This window comes from Seriola dumerili, unplaced genomic scaffold, assembly GCF_002260705.1.
Source record: "Seriola dumerili isolate Sdu_G_001 unplaced genomic scaffold, Sdu_1.0 BDQW01000505.1, whole genome shotgun sequence".
NCBI classification, from domain to species: domain Eukaryota; kingdom Metazoa; phylum Chordata; class Actinopteri; order Carangiformes; family Carangidae; genus Seriola; species Seriola dumerili.
This window is the reverse complement of record NW_019174760.1, coordinates 146,430-173,829: the sequence shown is the minus strand read 5'-3', so window position 1 is coordinate 173,829 and position 27,400 is coordinate 146,430. Positions and strand designations below refer to the sequence as shown.

The window sequence follows — 27,400 nt, the reverse complement described above, 5'->3', positions numbered from 1 at the left end:
ACACACACACACACAGAGCAGGTCACATGGCTGAGCTGTCGGCCTCTAAGTCCTTGACTGTGGAGAATAGTTTCACATGGTTCTGCAACTAACAGGTGTTTATTAATAATAATAATAATAATAATAATAATAATAATAATAATAATAATAATAATAATAATGATGCTACCAAAGTCTTCAAAAGTGATTATTTTGTATGACTGAAAAACTATTTACACTGACATGAAAGAGAGAAACAAGCAACTGATCACACTTAAATGATAATTTAATTAGAAAATTAGAATATTTCTTATTTCAGCACTGAATTATGCAAAAACAAAACAAACATACTCTCCAGGTAAAGCACCTCACAACACACACACAGAGGTATTACAATGAAGACACAGTCTGTAATCATTACCATGTAAAATATAAGTTTTGTGATAAATATTTTTCACACATTTTAAGAATATATGAGAGTTTGTGTTGCTGTTGAGGTTACTCTGGGTCAAACACGATTCCAAACTGCAGCTAATAACAGAAAACACAGATGTAAATAATTTATCAATCCAAAAACACCAGCTCGAGTCTGAAATTCAATGTAAGACAAATAAACAGTTCAGCGTGTGCACAGATATTCAGGTCACAGTCTGCCTGGTAACGCAGCGAAGCAGTAAAACAGCAAATAAATCTTAAAGGGAGCGTTGAGAAGATGTGTCCCTGCACGTTTTCAATTTCACAAAAGACTGCGTGTAGAATCTGAATCCCACATCTTTAAAAAATCTCAATAACCTGAAATCACAGCAGATTCAGTGAAACTTGTTTTTACCGTGAGTCGTAGCCGTGACTTGAGAAACAGAGAGGAATGCACATTTGTTATGTATCCTTATGTTTTATTACCAGAGCAGTTGTGTTAACTAACCACAGAGATAGACTCATTCTCATCAGTCTCTCCACGACAGAGATGCGAGCTCAGTCCCGACACAATCCTTCAATCACAGGAACCATCTTTCCATCCGTCTTTCCACCTCTCGTCCACACGGGAGCAGTCAAACTCAGGCTTCCCCAGCCGGATGTTGATGCCATTATGGAGACGACAGAACCACTGGGACAGAGCGTGGCGGCTGCTGGTGTCCGGCTGATTGGTTTTTAATCTGTGGAGAGGAAACTTGGTTTTAACGCTCTGGAGTCAGGGTCGATCTTTTCAACTTCTTACTCCACATACACAGTCTCCTTTTTTTTTCTGCACAAACTCTGGATCCTCTTTTTGTGCAGTGTGAGGATGTCAGAAAAATAACACAGGAGGAGACTAAATTTTACAAATCTTCAGTTTAACGTTGTAAAAAATGTAAAGCAATTTAATTCTTTAACTTTTTTTTCTCTAACTGAAAATATAAATTAATGTTAGAAACTTAGTATTTTAGAGCTTTCTTTTAATAAATGATGTGTATTAGATCATGTCATCAGCATTTTCAGCTGGTTTTCTCAGCTCGTCTCGACATGACCACATAAATAAAGTTATATTCATGTAAATCAAACATGATTATTGTATTTCCCAAGACTCCAGAGGGGTTTAGGTCTCTTTACATTGATTTACATACCATACTAAAACCTACTAAAACACATGTGGCCTTCTGGTCAGCAGTATTGTGATTTGAAGATAAAAAAGTAAAGTAAAATAAAATGTGCAAAATGACTGCTAAGATCCTTTCAGTGAGTCTTTCTACTTGAACGCCTGATATGTGACTGTATATTAAATCTACAGGAGCGCTGTGGTCTGACCTTTCTCTCAGGTCTTCTGCACATTCATCACAGGGGAAGAACTTGGAGAAAAGGTTGATGAACTGCCCCATCTCCTGCTGCTGGGTGGAAGACGGACGGTCGGGGTAATACGCTGCCATGGTGTGCAGAAAGGACCAGGTGTTTCGCCCCAGCTCTCCCCTGTCCAGTGGACACTGTGGGTCTTCTTGTGGCTCTGACTCAGCAGCTCCTGTCTCCTGGAGGGTGAAAGTAGACGTTCCAACACAGCAGAGTCAATAAGCTGGTAATTCATATTGACACAGGCAGTGAAGCCAACTGCATTAAACCTTGAAACTGTTTTTAAATGTTTTGTTTATCATTCATTTTTTATTGTTCATCCTCAATTTTATCTCGTCTTGTAAAGCAAACAAAGATTACCTGTGTTTTGAAAGGTGCTGTATAAATAAAGATTATTATTATTATTTATTAACTAATGAATCGAGAAAACCATCTGCAGACTGATCGATGATGAAAGTCATACATATGTTCTATACTTGTTGTAAATGGCCTCTGACGTCACAGGTTAGGAGCAGGTTAAACAACCACGCAGGTAAACGCTGTAATGCAGCACCGCAGCTCTGACACAGTGACGCTGAAGCAACTGAACCCAGATCATTAATCATCATCTGGTCAAACCGAGTTTTATGGCAACAAGCGTCTCCACAGATCCTCCAAAAAAAAAAAAACCCAAAAAACCCGCCTTGACCTCCCGTCACCTGTGTAGCAGCTGTCGTCTGTTTCTTCTGGACCTTCATCCACGATTTAAAGTCCGTACAGGCCCTGCACGGCTTCTTCTTCACCTCCCCGGTCTGCTCCTGCTCTTTACCGGAGCCGTCCTCCGATGCTCTGCCGCCCACCGCAAACGGAAAACCTTCAAACCCGGTCGGGATGGAGGCAGACGGTCCTCTCGGTCCTGTGGGCGCAGCCATGTTCGCTCTCTACATTACCTAATGACTGACCGAGCTGTGACAGTGAGACGCGCTAGGAAACACACCAGGAAACACACCGCCTGCGGATGGACGCATTATCTCTAATTAATACTGTATTCTCGTCACGGTGAAGCTGCTCACTTCCTTAACACCGGCGAACGATGTGAACGAGAGAAGTACACGGGGCAGAAGTTTCGTCCGGATGCGTTTCCTTGTTTCTCCCGGACCTATGACGGGAACGGAACGGTGTTCCGGTTGGTGATGTCGGTTAAGTGTGCATGCCGCGGAGTGTAGCCTCTGTTAAAGTGTAAATATCTATCATTTTACATTATTTTAAACTCCTGACATCACATGTGTTTTTTGCGGATACTCATTTAAAGCTCCACTTGCTGACTCACTGCTCTTGTTGCGGTTTGCTAACTGTTTGGTAGCACTGTTAGCCGGTTAGCCGGGAGGCTAACAAAGCTAACAACTGTGGAGTGACACGTTTGTGTTTTATTTTCTCTCTGACAGTGTAGCTGGAGCAACACCTGAAACGCCGCCATGGGGATCCTGGAGAAAATCGCGGAAATAGAGAAAGAAATTTCTCGGACACAGAAAAACAAAGGTGACAGAGAGCAGACTAAGCAGCTAACTGTTAGCTACATCATGGATGAACTTGCAGCCAGCTGTGCGTGCGTGTATGTGCGTGTGTGTGTATGTGCTGTCAGTGTAATGTAACTCATTAATATCTCAAAGTCAGGCGCGCGAATTGACATATTTATCTTGATAACATTGACCACAACAATTAAAGGAACAATCCTCTATTATCATTTTTACCTTCAAGTAAAACTCTGATATGATTTGACCTTTTTAAATTGACCTTTTACGTCATCAGACCTCGTAAAAATAGGCCTTTCAGTAACAGATTGTTTTTGCGTTTCTGTCCTCCAGCCACTGAGTACCATCTGGGTTTGCTAAAGGCCAAGCTAGCCAAATACAGAGCTCAGCTTCTGGAGCCCTCCAAGTCAGCGGCTGCCAAAGGCGAGGGCTTCGATGTCATGAAATCAGGAGATGCTCGTGTTGCACTCATCGGTTTCCCCTCTGTGGGTAAGGTACGTCAGCATGGTGGATGACAGGTAGTGGTTCTGGGTCGGGATCTGAACAGTCAGACAGATTATGCCGTTCTTTCTCTCAGAGCCACGTTTTTCTCAAATAAAAACAAACAAAGTACATAACCAAACCAGCAAAAACCAAGGTTCAACATCTGTTGGTCTAATGTGACTCTGTTGTGTCCTGCAGTCCACTTTCCTCAGTTTGATGACATCAACAGCCAGTGAAGCTGCTTCCTATGAATTCACGACCCTCACCTGCATACCTGGCGTCATAGAGGTAAACTTGCATCACACCAATACATATCTTTTCATTTGCAATTTCAAATTGACGATGAACAACTTGATGAGTCATTTACGCTGTTATTTGATGCTCTTCAGTACAAAGGGGCCAACATCCAGCTGCTAGATCTGCCAGGAATCATTGAGGGTGCTGCTCAAGGTATGATCAGCTTCCATGTTGTTGTGATTTGTTTGAAACCCAGGTGAGCTGGAATTAAAGGTTTGTAATGTACCTGTTTATGTTATGGTTTAATTTTATCAGAACTATTGATAAATGATTAACAACAAATTGGTAAGCATTGCCTACATGTCAGAAATACTGATTGTGATTCCTTTAGTTTAGAGAAAAGACCTAGCTTCCAGGCCATCGTGACATACTGACCTTTGACCTTTTTTTTTTTTTTTTTTTATAGGTAAGGGCAGAGGTCGGCAGGTCATTGCTGTTGCCAGGACAGCAGATGTTGTCATCATGATGTTGGATGCTACCAAAGGAGATGTTCAGAGGTGTGTGACGCTCTGTGTTTGTGTGTTGCTTAGAAGGACTTTGAGGGGTGTGTGAGTGTAATGTTTTTAATCAACTTATACTTGCTCTTAACTTTTATTTAAATGTCTCTAGAACACTTCTAGAAAAAGAGTTGGAGTCAGTGGGGATCAGACTCAACAGGACAAAACCCAATATTTATTTCAAGGTAAGCTTTTTGCATCTCTTGGGGGTCACCACATACATTTGGTATCAGGAGACCATGAACATCAGCAGCTAATTTCATGGAGATCTGTCTAGTAGTTGTTGCTTGTGCTGGATGGACAAACGAACTGACATAATATAATAACATGACTTGTGAGGCCTGTTATCTCCAGAGTAAATCCTTGCAATGTCGTATTAAACTTTGTCAAAATGTTTTGTATTTTTTTGGACTTTCCCTGCAGCCCAAGAAAGGTGGCGGCCTCTCCTACAACTCCACAGTTCCTCTCACCCACTGCTCAGAGAAGCTCGTTCAGCTCATCCTTCACGAATACAGTATCCTTCATTCTGCCAGTGACAGAGGAGACACACCAGAATATTTCCCTGACGATCTCTCTCTCTCTCTCGCTGTTTCTAGGTTTCCCACTAGTAAATGAATTTGTAGAAAATATTAGATTGCAGAGATGTATAGCAGATGGAGAAATCAGGGAATGAAATACTTGGGTCAAGTGGAGGAACAAGGAATTAACAATTTGCTTTACAAGATGTTTTAGACAGATTATTTCTATTCTGCAAGTTTTTATTCAGAACTATAAAACAAAATGCAACAACCAGAGGGCAAACATGTTTGAAACCAAAAGTGTGTACGTGTCAGCTTCACTCTTTAACGACTCGCAGTAGCATCTGGTTGATTTCTTTAACCCCCACCTCAGAAATCTTTAATGCAGAAGTGCTCTTCAGGGAGGACAGCACTCCAGACGAGTTCATCGACGTCATCGTTGGGAACAGAGTTTACATGCCTTGCCTATATGTAGGTCAATACTCCTCAGGATGTTGAGCCTTGTACCTTTTAACTGTTTTTGTTAACCACTGTCTGTGTTTACAGTTTATTTAAAAGGCTTGTTTTGAAAGGGTTTTAGTTTATAGATGATTTTTCTAAATTTTTTGAACCCATATAAAACCTTTTTTTTTTTCCTGAAGTGAAAACATAAAAAATCACTCTCATTGTCTGTCTTTTGTTTGCAGTAGTTTCTCTCTCCCTCATATTGTTTGTGATTTCCAGGTGTACAATAAGGTGGATCAAATCTCCATCGAAGAAGTGGACCGTCTGGCTCGCAGACCTCACAGTGTGGTCATCAGGTGTGTGAATAACAGCGAGATGACAACCCTCGACCAAAACTACTATCTGCATGTATGTAAATGACTGTAACTGCTCTCCCCCTTCTCACTGCTTGTATGGACTTCAGCTGTGGAATGAAGCTGAACCTGGACTACCTTTTGGAGACGCTGTGGGAATACCTGTCGCTGATTTGCATTTATACCAAGAAAAGAGGAGGTACGCTCGCATCTGCCCTCATTCACCCATTCGTCTGTCACATGCACGTGAATACGTCACTTTTAAATTAACTTTTTATCCATTTCTTATTATTTCCATCAGAGCGCCCAGACTTTAATGATGCCATCATCATGAGAAGAGGAGCAAGTGTAGAACATGTGGTACGTAAAACGCATATGTATGCACGCATCCATGTATTGTTCATATCAAGCTGAACCTAAGGTGACCAGATTTCTGAAATGAAAACACATGAAACATTTCCAATTCGGCGTCAATATATCATTAAAATATCCAATGTTTTTGGTCATGAAATAAAACAGAGAGACAGTCCTGGTGATGTATTCTGACCATGGTAACTCTTGTACTGTAATAAACTATGGTGCAGGACGAGTGATATAACGACTCCCTACATTTGAAGCTATTGCAAAGTCCAATTGTCTATCTATTCATCGATTATTTATATTCCTTTAGTTCGTAATTGTCCACAGATCAAAAGAAGAGTATTCCAGGTTGTGAATATCGTTGCAGACAGTCGAGTAACTTCTTCTTCTTCTTCACTTCTTCCAACATAAAAACTGTTTTTTCAAGTTCTGGCTGGCTGAACTCCTGACCAATGAGTGAGCCAGCTCACCTTTTCTCTGCGTAGAGACAACAACAAAAAAGAAAAAAATTATTTGGTTAACTCAATTTTGTTGATTTTTGGCTTTATTTCTGAAGCTGCTGTAGCTAATGACCAGCCCCCTCTGTTGGCCAAAACAAGCGCAGCGCTAGACGCCTGTTTTTTTAAATTCGCAGTTAAAAATGCGGACATTTCCGGGGACATCTGATCACCCTAGAATATTTATACATACATACATAATACACATTCCTAGGTTAAGTATTTATATTTTAAACATGACTGTGTTGTTTTCTCTCTGCAGTGCCATCGAATCCACAGGACCTTAGCCAGCCAGTTCAAATATGCCCTCGTTTGGGTAAGTTCAGGTTTTCAGAGGCGATGACCTTCTGGAAATCTACTTGTTTGACCTTTGTCCCATAAACTGTTTGAACCAACTCTCTCATGTGGACCTGCTCACTGCTGTACCTCCAGTTGTGGAATCAGAGCTGCACAAAACTCACAGCTCTGAAATCATCAAAAGGAAAAACTTTTATTTTGAAAATCACTAGCGCCCAACAGTGACTCATAGGTTTTGCTGTAAAAACCATGGACATAACAAGATAAAAAAAAACTGGACATATGAAATAACATTACAGGGGGCTGCTGGTGCTTTGTGTAGCAGTCTGACTGACTGTGGTCATGTGAGACCAGTCCGATGAGAGGTCAGTTGGTGTCTCGGCGTTTCTCGGACCTTCCTACAATTCACCAGCGAACTGCTTCTACGCGCCAGTCACACACTACATGTTGCGTGTATATTACTACATGTGTGTCTGTAGCTTTCTGGCACACATGTTGCATAATTTCCTCAAATGAATAATTGGGGGAACCTCGGTTCAGACGTGCTTCAGCTCAAAGCTAAAGCAGGTTTTACTGAACCATGATACATGAGAGGCAGAAGAGAGAACATATTTCTTTTTCAGACCTCATAAACAACTGTAAGTATTGCTGCAGCTACCGTTTAACAGTTTGTTCAGTTAGTTCCCAAAATCCAGTTCACTGATTTAAAACACATCGTTCCTGTTGTTTTGGTCGTCCAGGGAACCAGCACCAAGTACAGCCCACAGAGGGTCGGACTGACGCACATCATGGAGCACGAGGACGTCATCCAGATCGTTAAGAAGTAAAACAAGCTTGTGATTGGACGGAGGACAGGCTGAGCAGGAAGAGCTTAACTGGGTCGGGGGGGTAAAGTACTGTACAGTAGATATACAGCAGTGGAAAATAGCCGCCATTCTTATTTTGTATATGACAATAAACAAAAGAAAAAACTGAAGAGAGACCAGATCTTATGGTTGTGGACGGAAACTGGTTTATTTTACCTTTTAAGATAAAGAAGATGCATTGATTCTAAAAGAGAAAACGGGGAAATAAAGTCCATAAAACATTAAATAAGTCCTTGTGTTTATTCTATTGAATCAATAAGACTGGTACATTTCAACTGCGTCTCACCTGGACCTGGTCCAGAGGACAGGAGAGGACAAACCTGCCCTGACTTGGTCCAGTCATCTTTTTGTTAAGATCAAGTTCAAACACTTTTTTGTTTCTTTATTTACTCGTATCTTCAAGATCAGTCATCGTACATTATAACGATGAATGTTGAGATGAGAAAATATATTTCATGGAGTTTTGTGTTTCCTCATCTAGAATCTTCTCTTCTTGCTGAGTGATTCCCCTCCACATGTTTCAACACACGAAACTACACTTGAATTAAGTTTGTCTGATATTTGTTAGAATAAAAAAACTGGCCTCCAAACCAGCTCGCTGCGTTGTCACAATCATTCTCGGAGGTAAACTGGGATTTAAGACGAGCACAGAGACACTTTCCCGCTTCAGCAGCTGAATATGAAGGTGAAACGTCCGGTGGTGGAAGAAGTAGTCCCACAGTTTATTTAAATAAAAGCAGCAACACTGGAGTAGAAATATTCTGTCACCTGAAAGTTTTCATTTAAATTCAATGAAGTCTTATCATAGTCTGTAATAATCCGTTAGAATTTATTTGTGGATAATATTTTTTATTATTAATCTGGATCAGAAAAGTAAAATCGTGACTAAATTTGTGAAGTAAATGTGGAGGAGTAGAAATTACAATGTTTATATAAATAATACAGGTTTTTATTATATACTGTCTTTAACAATGTCTTTATTGAACTGTCATTTTATTTTACAGCCATTAGCATTGCTGTGCAACATATGACACAATATACACATCCTGAGTTCTCCTCCTTCCTCAGTCGAGGGTTTTCAAGTTGGACATAAAGATTTTTATTTAGTGTAGTTTTTTTATTTTTCTACATCTCTCCTGTGTTGGGCAACCCCCAGCCCATTTCTCTTTTCTCTTGTCTTATAAAAGAGAGAGGGGGGAGGTCCCGCCAGGTCCTGCCTCATTTCTCCACCACCACGGCCGGGGATGATGCTGCAGCGAGTTCATGTCTGCAGCGTGAGAAGGAGATAAGTCTGACCATTAAATACACAGTAAGCTCTCATTAAAAGTGCACTGCTTCATCTCAATGTTGTTTTTATGTAACAGGTAGCATCCTGCACACCTAGATGTCTGCTCAGCTGTTCAGCAGGTGAGGGTCGGTGACCTCTGACCCCTCCCCACTGCCGCCGTCCCTGCTGCTCCGAGGCGGGCTGACCATTTTTCTTTCAGAAAGTACGGACTCGCTGCCAATGCTGCCCATTCACTCGCTCACACACGAGCACAATAGCACCATTAAATATTCACAAGCATCTCTTTGGTCTAGGAGAGGGGGACTGAGTGGGAGGCTTTATGAGAGAGAGAGAGAGAGAGAGAGAGAGAGGGGATGTGAGTCGACGCCGCCGGCTGTAAAGATGCCTTAAAGATGTCTCGTCAGAGCGAGTCGTGGATGGAGAGATTCTGCTTCGGAATAACCTGAAGAGGAGAGAAATGATGGAGGGATAACGCAGTGGAGAAAAAGAAAACAAAGGTACGGTCGACTGGGTGTGTGTTGTGTGGAGCAGGCATGACACTTGATGCTGCTTGGCTCCATATGGCATGGCTAAGTGTGTGTGTGAGTGTGTGTGAGTGTGTGTGTGTTGCTAGTGAACACACAAGTAAGAAGTGTGTTTAATCAGAGGGATTTTTACAAACCTTTTGTTGCAGTTTGGTGTCGACAGCTTTAAACTGAATATCTGAAAGTGAGTTTAGTTCCTTGTGAGTTCAGACCTCCCTCTGGTCTCCTCCTCCACTCTGCTCCTCCACTCTGCTCCTCCACTCTGCTCCTCTGCTCCTCTGCTCCTCCTCTCCTCCTCCACTCTGCTCCTCCTCAGCGTGGGAGCTTTCCCAGGTGTGATCAACATTAATCCGACCCACTTGTCTTTAACTGCCGGTGTCAGAGACTGGGCTGAAATCACCTGCAGATCTTCTATGAGTCTTTTGTTTGAAAAGCAGCTGAATTCCCCTCCACTGATCCAGAGGCACCGTGGCTGAACGCAGACGTTTTCCTCGGTAGCTCCTCCGTGTGGCGCCGCAGAGACTGAGCGAATACTGTCGGACCGTACGGCCTCCGTGACGCTTCGCTGCGTGGTTAATTGACTGAAACCCAAGAGCTCCTTTCCCCTCAGTTGGAGAACAATAATTACATGTTTGATTTCACTTCCTGGTTCAAACTGTACAAGTTATAATCGGCTCTTCCTGGGAAACGTTCAGCTGCTTCCTCTCGTCATGCTTTGGACAGCAATGAGAGATGTGTTGCCTTTTTTTCCTTTAAGGAAAAACAGTTACTGTAGATTTTCAAGAGAAAACTTGTTGTTTGTTTTTATTCCTCCCAACCGGCGACTGTCAGGTTTGTCCGTCTGTCCGTCCCGTTCTCGTGGACACGATATCTCAGAAACACCTTGAAGGAACTTTGGCACAAACTGATTCGATTTTGGTAGCTGAAGGTCAAAGGTCAGTGTGACCTCAGAAAACACTTTTAAGCCATTACTCAACCTGGATCTAGTCTGAGTGGCGGAGGGATACGACCACGAGCTGTTACAGCAGCGCTGGACGGTGCAGGATTCATATGGAAACACACGTGACTTATCTAATATTACAGTCTAAACATATACAGCTCCTGCAGCCGTCCCTCAGCCAACAAACAGCTCTCTGATCCACAGGTGTCACCTGCCGTATAGAAGTGTCAGGTGGATTTATCTGTGATCATTATTTAAAAGCATTATATTTCACTTTTCTGTCTGATGATCTGATGACTGATTCTACATTTATGATGGCAGCCGTAGTGGACATTTATCAGCCTTTGTAGCAGGACCCCGATCACTTTGTCTCTGCTGCCCTCTCCTGCTTCCACCTGCTCATTACACCAAGCTGCTGCTGAGCTGAATCACAGTGTTTAATCTATTTGAACAGTGGAGAGCCTGACTCACTATCAGCCAATCACAGACTCACTGAAGCCTGGAATATCAAACTGTTATAAGTTACAGTTGATATAAATAATAAATGCCCTTGACTTCACTTAAAAGAAGAGACATAAGCAGAATATATAAGAAAAGAAACATTATCTCTTACAGACAGTAAAGTGACCAAGTTAAACTTCCACCAAACAAGCGCAAAACTTTCACACTGATTTTATGACCGATGTGGAAAACCAGTTCTGCTAAATGTAAAGACGTTTACATTGTGATGTCACATATGTTTTATTTCGGCGCAGCATGGACGGAGGTTTTCAGCAGCGATCGGAGAAGACGGTGATTTGTTGTTCAGAAAAATAAAACAAAGCAGATTTAAGTCCATTTATCTGCTGAAAATCCTTTTTTTGTATATTTTGTTTTTGTTTTTTTAACAACAACAAAAGATAAAACAACAACAAAGAGCTCAGCACAACATTGGTCCACACAATCTGCATTTATACAAATGACAGAAATCTATGGTGAAGAAAAACAAATAAATAAATAAATAAATAATAATGAAAACATTAAAACAACACTTTGGCCCCTCCCTTTCCTAAAGTAAGAATAAAAGAGTATACATATTAAAATAATAATAATAAAATAAATAGAAAATCAAATCAAGTTCACAGGGATTTTATGAACTAATGAAGAACCAGTTTCTCTCAGTGTATGAACCGTCGTCTTTCACATTAGGTAAAGTAAACACTGGTGCTCTGTGTTTGCCTTTGTGTCCAGATCATCTCTTTCAAGGCCTTCGACGTGCGGTCAGGTTGTTTTCTCTGCTTGTTGTCGGCTGGTGTTTGTTCAGGGTTTTAAACCGATGCACATGAAGAAGCAGAGCCACACAGAGAAACACTCACTCGTAGGTTCACAAACACAGAAGGAGACGACGAGTCTGTCATGAAACAATAGAGACAAAAACCTGAAAGGTCGTCCCTTAAATACAATGTACAGTAAATGAGATTAGAGCGGTCGGGCGCTGACGTCAGTGAGAAACGACCTGACTCCTCAAATTATGTCACAAAAAGAAAATATTTTTCTTCACATTTGAAGGTTTCGTCGTCACAACGTCCTTTTGTTTTTGTTTTTGTGTTCACAACTAAAAAACTGGAGTTAGAATTAGTTCAGTTCTTAACACTTTATAAATCATAAATAAACAATTCTGTTAAAGAGATATTATATAAAACTATATTACATTTATAACTGGTAAAAAGGAGTCTTAATGAAGGTGATGTGATGTGTTGCTGGATGAGGGAGAAAAACAAAGAGACGTGGGCTCACTATTTGGCAAGCAGCAGGTCCCTGTCGCCCCTTTTTATCAAATGTGTTATAACAGTTTATAAATGTGTAAACAAGTTAATTAATAAACTAGTTATAAATCATTCATAAATCCTTTATGAGGGGAGTCTGATTGTGAAGTGGTACCAAATATTTTACTCACAAAATAATCACACTTGTAGCTGATGTCACTGGTGTGGTGTGTGTGTTCTGATAAGGCTCGTCAACACACACACACACACACACACACACACACACACACACACACACACACACACACACACACACACACACACACACAAATGCTCCACAACCCATTGTCACTGCAGAGGTTTCATAACAAATCACTCAGTGACATTCAGACACCAGTGTGGGATGATGATAGCGTACTGTGTGTGAGTGTGTGTGTGTGTGTGTGTGTGTGTGTGTGTGTGTGTGTGTGTGTGTGTGTGTGTGTAATCCTGCCATTAAGGCACAATGGACCTGCACAAACAGAGCAAGTGCAGCATGTTTGCTGAGGGAAACCTCACCTCTGCTCTGCTGATGCATGGATTGATGTAGAAAGTGACTCGTGCCTGAGCTTCAGTCACTACAGGACATTTGTACTGTGGATGTAAAGATAATCACTGAAGCCTCACTGAAGCAACAGACAGCATGTTTACCATGGAAGGCCCATTGTGTGTGTGTGTGTGTGTGTGTGTGTGTGTGTGTGTGTGTGTGTGGGCAGAGGGCTATAAAACATGAGCAGAGGGTCGTCATGAGGAGCAGGAGTCGCTGGTGATAGCGAGCGGCTTCATCTGACATTTTGTGGATAATAAGAGATTTAAATATCAGTCACTGTCAGTCAGAGGAACAGACGAGGTAAGCTGCTGAAAAGCCGAGCGCTTCGGTGAATTTATAAATGTCACACCTTGAACACAGTGGGAGATGAGAAGTTTGTTCATCTGTTTGATGTGGTCGTTGTAGCTCAGAGGGATTTATACTTTTAATACTAAACTATTTATACTTGGAAACAGGAAAGAGACAATGAGGAGTTGATTGATCGATTGTTTTCAGACGTTAAAATGTCGTTATCACCTCATTTTTACCAAGAGGAGACAAATTTACAACTAACAGGAACCAACTCCTTCAGTAGAAATGTGGACCTATAAATCATTAACTGTCAATATTCATTTTCTTTCAAATTATGTAGAAATGATCAATCATTAATAATTAAAATCAGCCAGACTTCTGTGTGTAAAGTTGATTAAAGTCACCAGCTGAAATTAAAGGTGGTTATAATTTTATATTTAAGATCAGAGGTGGACAGTAACAAAGTACATTTACTTCAGTACTGTACTTCAGTATATTTATAGAGTATCTGTACTTTACTTGAGTATTATTTTTTGTAAACTTATGACTTTAACTCCTCTACATTTCTGTGAAGTGAAGAACTCTTACTTTGAAGCAGAGCTTTTAGTCAGAGGAATGAATCTTCTTTTATTTTGAAAGTGTGAGAAAAACCACTGACAGTCGGCTCCTCCACTGTCGGCCATGTTTGAACCTGTCAGTGTCCTAACGATGGCCACGAGATAAAGATGAGGAAGAAGATTCTTCAAGTTCATGTTTAACATGTTTAAATTAAATAAAGATTCCTTTAGTTTGAAATGTTTTCTGTGTTTAACACGAACAAAGTTCATCTCTACCTGCAGAAATCTGCCGTCCCACTTTAGAGAGCGTGTCCAGGTGTTACATGTCTGTTTATGTCCAGATGAACAGTTTGTAGTTGGCGTCGTTTTGTTGGTTAAATTGTGTTTTTATGGCCGTTTCTATCAGCTGTGTTTCATGTTCTACAAGCTGTTTATTCTACAGGTTCTACAGTCAGTCAGAGCTTCAGTCAGTCGCTTCTGAGGCTTTAGATTCTGTAAATGTGGAACAAAACAGCAACGAGCTGATGGACAGAGAAAGTACTTTTCAATACTTCAGTATTTTTGAATACTTCAGCACTTAACCCTGTTGACCCCGTGACCTTATTTGCGTCCTTGCTTCTGATTGGCCTGCGGCATGTCTGCATCACCATCAGCTGAATGTCTGAAACGACCCTTCTTTCTTTGTGTTGATCTAGAAATGGATGAATTTTGTGTCTGTCCTTGTAAAAGTCTGATCATTTGTATTTGCACTTAAATTTCAAACTGCCGCTAAATTCATCTGCAGCAGGTACGTTACTGTCCAGGTGAGCAGCTTATTGTCAGGTGTATTTATAGCCGCGGACTCAGCCAGGTGTTGCTGTTTGATCCCCCACGGCAGGTCTTCTGTCTCTCTATTGTCAGGCCGCAGGGTAATCTGGCAGCGAAGGTTCAGACCTGAATGGGGCTTAAAGGCTTACAGGAAACCCGAGTGCGGCCTCCTCGTCCTCCTGTCTCACCTTCTCTGTCTGAGGAGACGTTCTCCATCTGTCACTCCGTCTCTCCGTCTGTCCATCGTTTTCCTCCTCGTCTTCAGTTTTCAGCTCCAGAGTCTAAACTGTAGGACGCTGAACGTGGTTCAGCGTTACGCTGCGTTCACGTGTTTCCTGAGTTGGGAAGTCGTTCCTCTGACCTCGGTGTGTTCATGTGCTTTTAATTTGAAATGGACGCAGCAGAGGAGGCGTGCTGTATTTAAATGCTCAGTGTTCAAACTCTGAACTGGATGGAAAATATATGACTTGCATTTTGGCTCAAGCCCCGAGTGTGTGTGACTTATTGTGAGCAGTCAATGTGTGTGTGCAAATATACTGCATTTGTAGCACATGGGAATCATTTATTTATCTTTCTATTTATTTATTTTCCTATTTATTTATCTTTCTATTTATTTATTTATTTGTCTTTTTATTTATGTATTTTAAGCTGTTTTACCAGTTTGTCCTTTTATTCTCTGATTATTTTCAGGATTATTTTCCTTTTAATGCCCCACTTTTATTTCTGGTTATTTGTTTTATTTCTACTTTTATTTCTGGTTTTACTCACTTTAATACGTCTCCTCTGTTTCAGTGTTTTATTATTTTATCTTTATCTTTGTTTTCCAGTGATTCCTCAGTTCCTGTTGTTATTGTCTTATTCCTATTGGTTTTATTTATTATATTTATTGATTGATTGATAGTTGATGCGTGTGTGTGTGTGTGTGTGTGTGTGTGTGTGTGTGTGTGTGTGTGTGTGTGTGTGTGTGTGTGTGTGTGTGGCTCTGTTCAGGTGATCTCCTTTATTAGTCCCGTGTCGCTGAGTGCGTCTGCTGAAAGCGTGTTGTCAGTGATTGGCACGCAGGTGAAGAGACTCTCCCCTCCCTCCCTCCCTCACTCACTCACTCGCTCACTCGCTCTCCATTGTCCCCCTGTATCACTCTCTCTGCACCCCCCCATCTCTCTCCATCTTCACTTTCTTCCCTAGAACCATTTTCACTTTTTTTATTTCTTCCTCTCAGTGACTCTTTCTCTCCGTCTCCTTCTTCTTCTTCTTCTCAATCCGACTCGTTCCTGCTCAGCATCTATAGAATCTGCAGTTCATTCATCTCCCCCTCTCTCTTTCACTTCCTCACCCTCTCCCCCTTCTCTCCACCCCGCGCTCTATTCATTACCACTTCACTCCATCAGCAGCCGGACAGCAGATACATATCGCACATATCAGATAGATCTCTTCACCTGCTTGGTGAGCAGCAACCTTCGCTGTGTGTGCGTGTGATGAGCAGGAAGGAACTTTTGAACTTCCCCCGTCTGCAGTTAGATGACACCGCCCGCTGCTGTTGTTGTTGTTATTGCTGTGCAGCCTGCAGACACTTAGAGTTTTGTCATGGTCGCTGCCCCCCGGGGATACGTGATACAGATTTCTGCTCAGATCCTGTCGTTGTTGGTCAAGCCTTTTAGTCTAGATAGTGGAAAGAAACTTGGAGGTGGAGCTGTTAACTATAACTGACATACGTGATTAACATCTTTCTCTTTTCAGCGTCTTTAAAAGCCTATAATCAATATTTGAGTGTTTATCTGGCGGTTATTAGAAAAAGCTCAAGTTTGTTTTTCTTAACTTTGCCTTTTGCCGTCTATCTCCCATCTGCCCCGTGGTGTCTGGCTGTTAACCCCTGACTCGAGCCCATATGTATAATACATCGGGGCAGGGTTGACCCTTTGTGATATATTTAGAGCGGCCCTTCGATGAATGTTTTATCCACGCTGCGTAGGCAGAACACAGGGCAGGTCATTAATCATTCACATCTGCCACTGAGATGACCTCCTGGAATATCAGCCCGTCATCAAAGAATCAACATTAAGCCATCGGCGATGAGCTAACATCACACCACCCTCAATGAATTTACACCAGCGTCATCATTTATGTAAAGCCATCACACTCCATGTCACACCTTCTGCTGAAGGGACTGAGATGTACGTAAACGTGTGTGTGTGTGTTTTCTTTGTCGCGAGTGTGTCAAGGTTTATATTCATTAAGTTTAATTCTAATGGATCTCATAGTTATTAACGACATTAATGATGAAATTTGGAGTGTGAGTGAACGACGCCTCGTGGCCTCTGAGCATTTAGGAGAGCTTGGCAGTATCAAGATGAAGATGATGACGTGAAAAGACTGGTGCTTTCTTCTGTGTTTTGAACTATAAATCAGACTCTAGTATATTGATTCTGCTGGGTGGTTGTTGCTGTAAATGAATGACGTGTAACACTGACTAGAATAACCTAAACTGTGTCCATGCTGCTGCTACTGGTGTGTGTGTGCGTGTGTGTGTGTGTGTGTGTGTGTGTGTTTGTGTGTTGGTTCTGCGTGGCTTCGCCTCTCAGACACAGTTTAGCAACAGCTCAGCCAGTCTGCATTATTCATACAGGAGCGAGCGTGCAGATTGGGTTACCCCGCAGCAGTATAGCTGCTACATTAAGGTGCCCTTTGCAATTATAACCTGGGACACACTCGCTGTGATGCACACACACACACACACACACACACACACAGACACACAATACATATGCTCATATGTGTAGGCACATGCGCTCAGGATATTGTCGAACGCGGGATGAAGGGATGAAGTGGCAGTAACCAGAGAGAGATGCAGAAGGTTGCAGGAGGTCACAAAGGCAAGCTGACGTGGATGTGGGAGGATACAACCACAAATACAGCACACACACACGCGCGCGCACACACACACACACACACACGCACACGCACACGCACACACACACACACACGCTTACTCTCAGACAAAGACGAGGACACCCCTGAAGGCCAAGACTCGCACCGACGCACGCACATTGGCTCTCCTCTCTCCTTGTTGGGGGGGGACGTCCTGCCAAAGTTGGCGCGGCAGCCAAGATGAGGATTCACTGCCGGACTCACAGGACGCACTGACAATGGGAGGCGCACAAAGGACTACACAGACTCTGTCACTGGGATAACAGGGTCTTTTATTCATCGTGCGACCCTGGGAAGTTACTTACAAACCTACAGAGAGGAACACGATCAGGAATTCACGGATATTTTTGCCACATTTTGAAGGACTTGAAGTGAAAAAGTCAAACGCAACAAGTGGGTAAAACTGACGGACACTGTCACCTGTAAGATTATGTTTTTTTTTCATTTATAACATTTTGGATTAAATAAAGCACCTGCTCTTTAAGATGTAACCCTCCCGGACAGGTGTCCGTCTCTCTTTACACACAGAGGCAACAGCTTTTTTGCTGAGCACTGAAGACGTACTGTAATGCGAGCGAACACCGATGGCTGAGATTCCGACTCCATTACTAGATCGTGTTTTGAAGGACTGTGGTTTGTGTTTGTCTCAGTGTGCATTATAGAGCAACTGCCTCGGGACAGAGTGAGCGTGTCTTTCACAGGGATGGATCAGATGGAGGAAAAAGGGGAGAAAACATGAAAAGGAAATGGGAATGACAGGATGCTGCTACTGCTTGGACTCTTCTTTCAAGTCTGCATATCGACATTGACATTGATACCGACTTGCATTAGCACTTTTTTCTTTTTGGGGAACTTGTCCTTCCTCATCTTGTTTAGAATGATTTGAGTCGGGAGACGTCATGCCACCTAAAAAAGGTGACCCAAAATCAGCTGCCAAGAAAGGCAAGGCAGAGGAGCCGAAGAAGGGAGGAAAGGATGATAAGAAAGGGGGAAAGAAAGCGGAGGAGCCTCCAGCTAAAGGGAAAGGGAAGGATGATGGGAAGAAGGGAAAAGGAAAGAAACCTGTCAGCGAGTCGGAGGACGGGTCAGAGGAAGAGGAAGAGGAGGTGATGAGTGAGGAAGAAGAGGGCGATGAGACAGAGGAAGAAGTCGTTACCAAGAAGGATAAAGGGAAAGGGAAAGCAGCTCTGAAAGGTGCATCCAAGGCCATGGCCATGAAGGGTTTCAAACCTCCCTCTAAACACTCATCTCCATCCAATGAGGAGGAGAAAGAGAAGGGGAAGCAACAGGTGAAGAAAGGGATGGGTGCAGTGAACCTGAAAAAGATGAGCGATGTCCACATCAAAGGAGCCTCCAAGGCCATGATGGGCTTTGCTGCAGAAGGACAGAAAAAGAACGTAGGTGCAGCGAAAGCACAGAAGACAGCCGATGCCAAGTCTCAGCTCAAAGGAGCCTCCAAAGCCCTCTCAGGTCTGACAGGAAAATCATCTCCTTTCAGCATGCCCTCTAAACAACAGCAACCGGAAAAGGCGAAACCAAAGAGAAACCTTAAAAGCACCTCCCATCTCTTCCTCCGACTCTCCAAGAAAAAGAAGCCCCCCGCTGACGGTAAACCACTTCTAGGTACCAGCAAGCTTTTTGCTGGGTTTGGGGCTAAATCAGCTGCCGTTGACAAAAAGCCGGGTCTGTCTGGCTTCAGTATGTTTAATAAAAAGAACGACACTGAAAAAGAAGCTCCACCTCCTAAAAAGACAATAAATCTATCCAGCTTAGAGGGGAAGGGGAAAATGGCAACAGAGGCAAAGGGATTGGGAGGGAAGTTCAAAGGCATGTTTGGGAAAAAGAAAGCGGAATCAGATTTTAAGACCAAAGGCTGGATGTTGGGAAGGATTGCTGCAGCAACGAACTGGCTGACGGGGAGGTTCCTGGCCACTAAGGGTCAAGGTCGACTGGGGGCACGAGCGGGAGGACTGGGGCGGAAGCATCTGTCGTTTGCCAACAGGGACACCAGGGGGAGACAGACGCATTATTACAATGAGGCCTACGAGTATGACGACGACGAGTACGGATATGAGGAAGACTACCAAGACGGGTCGCGACCGAGAGGCTTCCCAAGACAACCCGTGACCTACGACCCCTACGGCCCCTATGAGGAGGAAGTGGATTACTATGACGACGAAGAGTGGGAAGATGAATATGGTTACTATGACGATGACGGCAACTTTTATTACGACGATGAGCTTTACTATGAAGATGACTTCGGCTACCCTTACGGCTATTACGAGGATGAGTACGAGGATTACTATGGGGATGAAGGGGTGGAGTATTACTACGGTGATGACGGAATGCTGTATGCAATGGAGCCGTATGGTTACTATGGTGACGCCATGTATGGTTTGTATGACTCGTATGACCCTGAACTGTATGGAGATTACTTTGACCACAATATGGGGAATGACTACGGGATGTCAGGCCCATACGGCGTGATGGGTAGTGGTTATGATGTGGCATCCGGCCTATATAATGATCCAGTGCTGGGATACACGGACCCCACTGCTATTTACAACCCCTACCAGCAACCTTTCTATATGGATGCTGGGCTGGATCCAGCTGAGGCAGGACAGCTGTATGTTCAGGAGCAGCTGTCTTACCCTCTAGTTGAGCCACTTTCAGGAGAGCAGTTCAGGGTCCCCAGGCCTCAAGTCCGGCTGTTTGGAAAAGACAGACTGGAGGTGGAAACCCTGCCACCTCCTCCTCTTGTTCATTCCCATCCCTCCTCCCCAATGTTTCCCCCTCCTTCCCCAGCTCTTGCCCTCAACAATCTGGAAATGATGTCAGATATACAGTATGAGCAGCCCTTCCCCGCATACTATCCTGCACAACCCCATTACTCTGCCGCCATGAACCAACAGCAACAAGCCCCCTCTCCAACAGCTATGATCTTTCAGCAGGAGCACGTCCCTCTCCCTCAGCCTACGACTCACCCACCTCTCACAGTTTCTCCCAGCTACCTGTCCATATCTGCCCTACCACCACAACTGCCCTCCCAAGTGTACCAACAGTTCCTCCCCCAAGACCCACAAATGTTCCAGATGGGGCAGATGTCGCCACTGGTCACACCAAAACAGCCACCGATGCCTCCACTGATGCGTTCACCAATGCCTTCACCGGTGGCCTCGCCCAGGCCAATGCGACGACTTAGTCCCCTTCCATCACCACAGCTGTCACTGAGGCTGGGATCGGTGAGGTCAGTCGCCCCTCCTTCACCTCACCTCTCGCAGCATCACATGGCCTACCAAACAGGCATCCAGCCGGACCCCCATCTCTCCCCTCGTTTACATAGGAGAGGACTCACACACCGGGCCTCAATGGCGGCCCACATGCCAACTTCCCCGCTTGACAGGCGGAGATCACCCAGTCCACCTGCCTCTCCACCACACCACAGGAGAGGGGTGCCAGTTAAGGCTCAGTCATCCCTGGGAAGAGGAAGGCTGGGGACCAGATTGCGCAGGGGTCCGTCAACCGTCCGAACCCAATCCCCACTTTCTAGCCCCCTGGCTTCACCACGGGGGTCTCTGAGGAAGAGAGCGAGCCCACCACCTTCCCCAAGACTCTCTTTCAGACAGCATCCCCCTCCGGATGCGGTGCCTCTGCCGTCTGCCAGACCGCACTTGTTCAAAGGTAGAAAACAAACATCCAAGATGAGGCACTCCCCCTCTCCTCCCCTACCATCCCCACAAAGACGGAGCCCCCCTCTACCAGAGAGATCTCAGTCCCCCCCACACACCTTCCGACCCACCTCTCCCCACTGTCCTCCTTCTCCTTCCCAGTCACGTATCACCAGTCGAAACCTCCCCACCCGGTCCTCTACCCGCAGGCTGAGAGGAAGTGCAGGAGGTCGAAGTCACGTGCCCATGGGGGCTGTGAAACCTTCCCCAGCTAACCCCTACTCTCAGAGACGCAGTAGACATGGACCCCCTGTCACTCAGCATGTAGCTCCATTCAGGTCCTCGATCCGCAGTGGCCCAGCTTCACCTTCAGGACAGATAGGGGGCATATCCGGAGCACCCATGTTAGCCAGGACAGGATCCCGGCCTACAGGGCTAAGGGAGTCAAAGCGAATTGGTACTCCCCAAGGAGGCTTCCATAGACCTGTAGGTAGGGGGCAGCCGCTAGTCCGTATGCCCAGAACCCAGCCCTCTCTTCAATCGAGGCAGTCATTCAGGGCGCCTCCTCCAGTGCCTCCGGTCTCACCACAGCCTTCGTTGAAACACAGTGGCCCTCTTTCTCCCCAGCCATCAGTGCGTAGGTTACAGAGTAGACCTCCATCTCCGCAACCACTGCATCGTCAATCTCCTCTGCCCTCCCGTGCAGCCTCGCCCATGCAGCATCTGTCTCACCCATCCTCCCCCTTGCCCCACAGGGCTATGAGTCCCCAGAGTCTAGGACCAGGACCGTCTTTTCAACCGTCGGTTCATCAGCCCGGACTTCTTCCCGGCACTCTCCCACCATCTCAGAGTATCACCCATTATGACTACACAATGATGGAACCAGGCCCATCCCCAATGCTTACCAATGCTTTACCAAACCATCAGTTTGTAGGTCCTCCCTTTCATTCCTCTCCTGTTCCTTCCTCCATCCCTTACTCCACCACTGCTTACCCTTCTCCTTTACAGAGACCAACCTTCCCCCAAACACAGCATGAAGTCTACCCTCAAAACCTCCCTCAAGCGGCTCCCTCATCACCGTATCTAGGACGCACGCTCCAGAACCCTTACCTGCAGAATGCCAGCAACACAACACCTTTGCAGAGAAGCGCTTCCCCCATACCTGGTGGGCAGGGAGAGATATCAGCTGAAGTACAGGTGAGCCAGGAGGTGAGCCCGTATGCCACTCTTGGTTTATCCAATGCTTTAATGCAGAACTCCCGGCTGCGCAGCGCCTCCTACTCATCTCCTCTACAACGCAACGCCAACCTCTATACGACGGTTCTCTCACCACCTCAGGCTGAAGCCCCTCTTGCCTCCTCTCTACCCTCCTCCCCACACTTGTCTTCCGCTATTCTTACCACCCAACTACGTAATGCTTCCTTTGCCTCACCCCTTCAGCGACACCTTTTCCCCATGTCTTCTGCCCCACAAGCTCCTCCTCCCACCACACCTCAACAAGGGTCTATCAGAGGTACATCCCCACTCTTCTCTGGTGGCCTCCGGACCTCCCAAATCCAGGGATCCATGTTCAGACTTCCGGGTGGTACTTTGACAATGCCTCGGGGCTCTGTTGAGCCTCCAGTAACCACTGATGGTGGAGGTGGTGTTAGTGGTGGTGGGAGGCTGTCACCCATGATGCTTTCCAATGCCCTGCAGAACCCAAGTCTACGTCAGGCCACCTATCAACTACCTGATGGCTCATTGGTCACCAGAACTGAACCCGCTGAACCTTCCTCAGGTCCATCCCCGCTCTCCTCCCCTATGCTGTCCTCCGCCTTGCTCAATCCTAGTTTGAGACAGGCCACATATCGTTTGCCTGATGGCACTCTTGTAACCAGGACGGAGCCCACACCTGCACCCTCCCCTTCCTCACCAATGCTTTCCTCTGCACTTTTGAACCCCAGCATGCGTAAAGCCACATATGGTCTGCCAGATGGCAGTTTGTTTATAAGAAATGAACCCGCCTCTGAGCCTGTCACCCCTTCCTCCTCTATGCTCTCCTCCGCTCTTCTCAATTCGAATGTTCGTAAAGCCTCTTATCGATTACCTGACGGTTCAATTCTGACACGTCCAGGAGAGGAAACTCAGAACGCTGAGCAGGCAGTATCATCACCGGGGCTATCTGGCGCCCTTATGAATGCTAACCTGCGTAAAGCAAAATTCCAACTCCCAGAGGGATCATCACTGTTTTCACGGAACCAACCTCAAGCTTCTTCCTCTGCCTCCTCTGGCCCTGTCCTCTCTGGTGCCTTGCTAAATACTAACCTCCGCGGTGCCTCCTACAGACTCCCAAACACGTCCCTATTGAGGCAGCCTGGTTCTGCTGATACCTCTGAGCCACGCTCTCTTGACCTTTCCAACGCTCTTCGCAACCAGAACGTACGCTCTGCCACCTACCGTTTGCCAGATGGAACTCTGATGACACGTCCTCAGCCCTCTTCGACATCGCAAACACTTGACCTGTCTAATGCTTTATCAATGAACCCAAACCTTCGTGGGGCAAAGTACCGTCTCCCCGATGGTAATATCATGACACGGCTCGGTGCCCCTAGGACTCCAGAACCTCGCTCGCTTGACCTTTCTGGTGCCCTGCAGAACCCTCACCTCAGAGGGGCCTCGTTCCGCCTTCCCTCCTCATATGCTGTAGTGTCACCCCAGGTCCAGGGATCTGGCCCTGAACAGCACTGGGCACACAGCTCTGGAGCTGAAGGACTGCAACAAGATGTGGACGTGTGGGACGCAGAGAGGGTTCTACCTCACGGGACAGTGCAGAACCTCAATAAGTGGTCCATGTATAGAGACGGGGAGCTGCTGGACCCCAACAGCTTGATGGTACAGGGACATGTGGGGCATGAACCAGGGGAGTGGAATCTCAGCAGGGAGGGGGAACCACAGGGGAACTGGTTTGACAAGGTAAACGTTTTTAATGACTCACACTACAAGCAGGCACAATAGCTAAAGTTGGGCACTTTCCTGTGTTTCTTCATGGTGTAATCATACAGTTTCAAGTGTAATATTAAGGTAAAAACATGGCACAGGTGTAGATTGTAAGAGGGGAGAGCGATATTAACTTATTAGTTGATGGTTGTTGAAAGAGCAGAGTATATGTTTTGGGTGAAATGTGTAAAACGTTTCTTCAGTGAGAGGCTGGAAAGAATCAACCTTAGAATAATCCAAAACAAAGGAGAATCGACACTTGATTGTGAACGAATGTGTGCGTGTATTTCTGCGTGTATCCGTTGTGCAGCGGCCCATGTGCATGTATCATGTGTTTTAGATGTACTCAATCAGAAGCCTGCCCACCATTACTCACCGGGAGCAAAGAGATGAAGATGGAGTGGAGGATATGACACAGCTTGAGTAAGTAAAAAATAACAAAAACCACATACATGAGTTATGTTTATCTGAGAGAGACCTACAAGGACACGTGCCATTAGTAACTCTGTTTTATTGCCTCCCACCAGGGAGATGCATGAAGGGACTGTTCTGCTGAACATGAGGAAAAGGTTTGACAGAGAGCTCATTTATGTAAGTATCTGAACAATACTAACTAACTATGTAAACTCAGATCAGATTATTATGAGCTTGTGTTTGATTCATCTCTTCATGTCTTTATTTTTTTGTTGGCTTCAGACATACATTGGTAGTATTCTGGTGTCCGTGAACCCCTATAAGATGTATAACATCTATGGCACGGACATGGTGCTGCTGTACAAGGGTCATGCTCTGGGAGAGAACCCTCCGTAAGTCACGTTCACTATCAAATTGCAGAGACAGTAAACAGAAAACTAGAATTGCCACTACCCTCGTATTTTAAAAACAGAACAGAATAGATTAATTTGTGTAGTTTCATGTTCTATTTTGAAGTTTTTTGTTGGCTCTATTGTGATTAAAGAATAAAAGGAAGAAAGGAAACTGATATGTTATAAGTAAAGGAAGTAAGGAAGGAAAGAATGATGCAGATAAATAACAATTAAGAGATCAAGATGGAAAGAAAGTAGGGTGACCAGATACCCCAATTTTCCAGGGACAGTCCCTGTTTTTGGTGTGCTGTCCCTGGCTGGAGCTGTCTCCGGAAATGTCCCCATTTTTAACTGTGAATTAAAAACAGACATCTAGCGTTTTGTTTTGACCAACAGAGGGGGCTGGTTGTTAGCTACAGCAGCTTCAGAAATAAAGCTAAACTCAACAAAATAGAGTTATCCAACTATTTATTTCCTTTTTTTGTTGTTGTCTCTAGGCAGAGAAAAGGTTAGCTGGCTCACTCATTGGTCAGGAGTTCATAACTAGGCAGTAAACTAATGTAAACAAACATACCCAAAGCCCCGCAGTTAGAATTTGAAAAAATTGCTTTTATGTTGGAAGAAGTGAAGAAGAAGAAGTTACTCGACTGTCTGCAACAATATTCACAACCTGGAATACTCTTCTTTTGATCTGTGGACACTTACGGACTAAAGGAATATGAATAATGGAGGAATAGATAGACAGTTGGACTTTGTGATAGCTTCAAAGGTAGGGAGTCGTTGTTTTATTGGTCATCCTTCACTATAGTTTATTACAGTACAACAGTTACCATGGTCAAAACACACCATCAAGACTGTCCCCCTGTTTTATTTCATAGATAAAAACATTGGATATTTTAATGATATATTGACGCCGAACTGGAAATGTTTCGGTTTTCATTTCAGAAATCTGGTCACCTTGAAAGAAAGGATCAAGAATATTTTGACACAGAGAGTTTGAGGTCATTGCTGTGATCTACTTAAATGCCTGTCTTTCTTCTTCCTTTTTCTTTAGGCATTTGTTTGCCATAGCAAACACTGCTTATTCCAAAATGATGGATGCCAAACACAACCAGGTCATAATAATCAGGTAAGAGGCTGAACCTATAATCTTCACTCAAATCCTCTCTCATCTCCCATTTTTAATCACTTTCCATGCACCTATAAATCACACATCAAAGTTCACCAAAGTTGAATGCCTTACTTAAAATAATACTCAAGTAAAGTACAGATACTCTAGAAATACACAGTACTCAAGTAAACATACTTTGTTACTGTCCACCTCTGCGTATCGACGTATCAGTTGGAACTACTAAGTATTTATTAGTACCTGATTCATGCAACAAAATCAGCTAAATTTGTAAATTGTGGGCTGTATTAAAGACTGTTATCAAAGTTTTTTTATATATGAAACTGTTGCATATATTTTGTCCATTATAACATTAGTCAACTTCCAAGGTTTTGTAATGGTTTAACTTTGTTGTACAGAATGTCCATGAATCTTCTTGGACAGTCAGGTTTCCGTCTCCAGCTGGATTAGTGTTTGTAAATTCATGAGTGTCTGTCTGTGGTTAACTGGTCATAAGACTTAAGACAGAGCCGTCCCTCGCTCCTCTCGTTCGCCGTCTGTCTGTCAAAACTCCTGAAGAAGAAGACACACACAAACTTACACTTACAGACAATAAGCACATTTACATCGAACTCAGGTGTAAGAATGAACTCAGGTATTACAGCACGTTCACACACTTTCACACACAGATATGTGCTTTTTGAAACGAGCAGAAACAATCATACACAGTACACTAACACTCGAACACACCTGGAACACTCTAGCCGTGTTCGGAAGGAGACACCTGTAAGGAAAGCCCAGCCAGGTCTGGGCCAGGAACAGGTTATGTTTCAGGTGTGTGTGTGTGTGTGTGTGTGTGTGTCCAAGTGAATGTGTGTGGACCCTGTGTGTGTGTGTGTGTGTGTGTGTGTGTGTGTCACTGAGTGCGTGTTATGGGGTAACTGAGGTCTGGTGTTCAGTGACCAGTAATGGCCCCGGTTTTTAGCTAACCAGCCCGTGAGCTGAAACCTTATGCTGGAATGTGGTCAAGGTGCCGGTGTCCCTAAACACACACACACACACACACACACACACACACACACACACACACACACACACACACACACACATCTTCACCCCCCCATTTGGCCAAGCTTACATAATGGTGGTATTTAGCATTAAGCTGTTGGCAGCACAGAACGTGTGTGTGTGTGTGTGTGTGTGTGTGTGTGTGTGTGTGAGTGTGGGTGTATGTGTGTGTGTGTGGTAGAGCG

At 44.4% G+C, this 27,400-nt stretch overlaps 3 protein-coding genes across 3 annotated transcripts in view; 2 read left to right on the top strand and 1 right to left on the bottom strand.

Moving 5' to 3' along the window:
* Window positions 1-247: 247 nt before the first annotated feature.
* gfer (growth factor, augmenter of liver regeneration) lies at window positions 248-2,913 on the bottom strand. The gene is made up of 3 exons (XM_022763956.1): window positions 2,496-2,913; window positions 1,762-1,976; window positions 248-1,133 (listed from the first exon to the last, which is right to left on the bottom strand). Exons 1-3 carry the CDS (start codon window positions 2,706-2,708, stop codon window positions 971-973), a joined length of 591 nt encoding a protein of 196 aa, XP_022619677.1. The 5' UTR covers window positions 2,709-2,913; the 3' UTR covers window positions 248-970.
* A 9-nt stretch (window positions 2,914-2,922) lies between these two features.
* On the top strand, window positions 2,923-8,377 carry drg2 (developmentally regulated GTP binding protein 2). The gene is made up of 14 exons (XM_022763955.1): window positions 2,923-3,015; window positions 3,222-3,315; window positions 3,642-3,802; window positions 3,990-4,079; window positions 4,181-4,241; window positions 4,495-4,585; window positions 4,698-4,770; window positions 5,009-5,099; window positions 5,477-5,574; window positions 5,827-5,903; window positions 6,011-6,099; window positions 6,202-6,260; window positions 7,020-7,073; window positions 7,795-8,377. Exons 2-14 carry the CDS (start codon window positions 3,252-3,254, stop codon window positions 7,879-7,881), a joined length of 1,095 nt encoding a protein of 364 aa, XP_022619676.1. The 5' UTR covers window positions 2,923-3,015; window positions 3,222-3,251; the 3' UTR covers window positions 7,882-8,377.
* Window positions 8,378-24,573: 16,196 nt separating this feature from the next.
* Window positions 24,574-27,400, top strand: part of myo15a (myosin XVA) — a 32,815-nt gene continuing 29,988 nt past the window's right edge. The window contains 4 exon segments of the mRNA XM_022763963.1: window positions 24,574-24,656; window positions 24,761-24,824; window positions 24,930-25,039; window positions 26,094-26,168. Coding sequence (XP_022619684.1) covers window positions 24,574-24,656; window positions 24,761-24,824; window positions 24,930-25,039; window positions 26,094-26,168 — 332 coding nt within the window.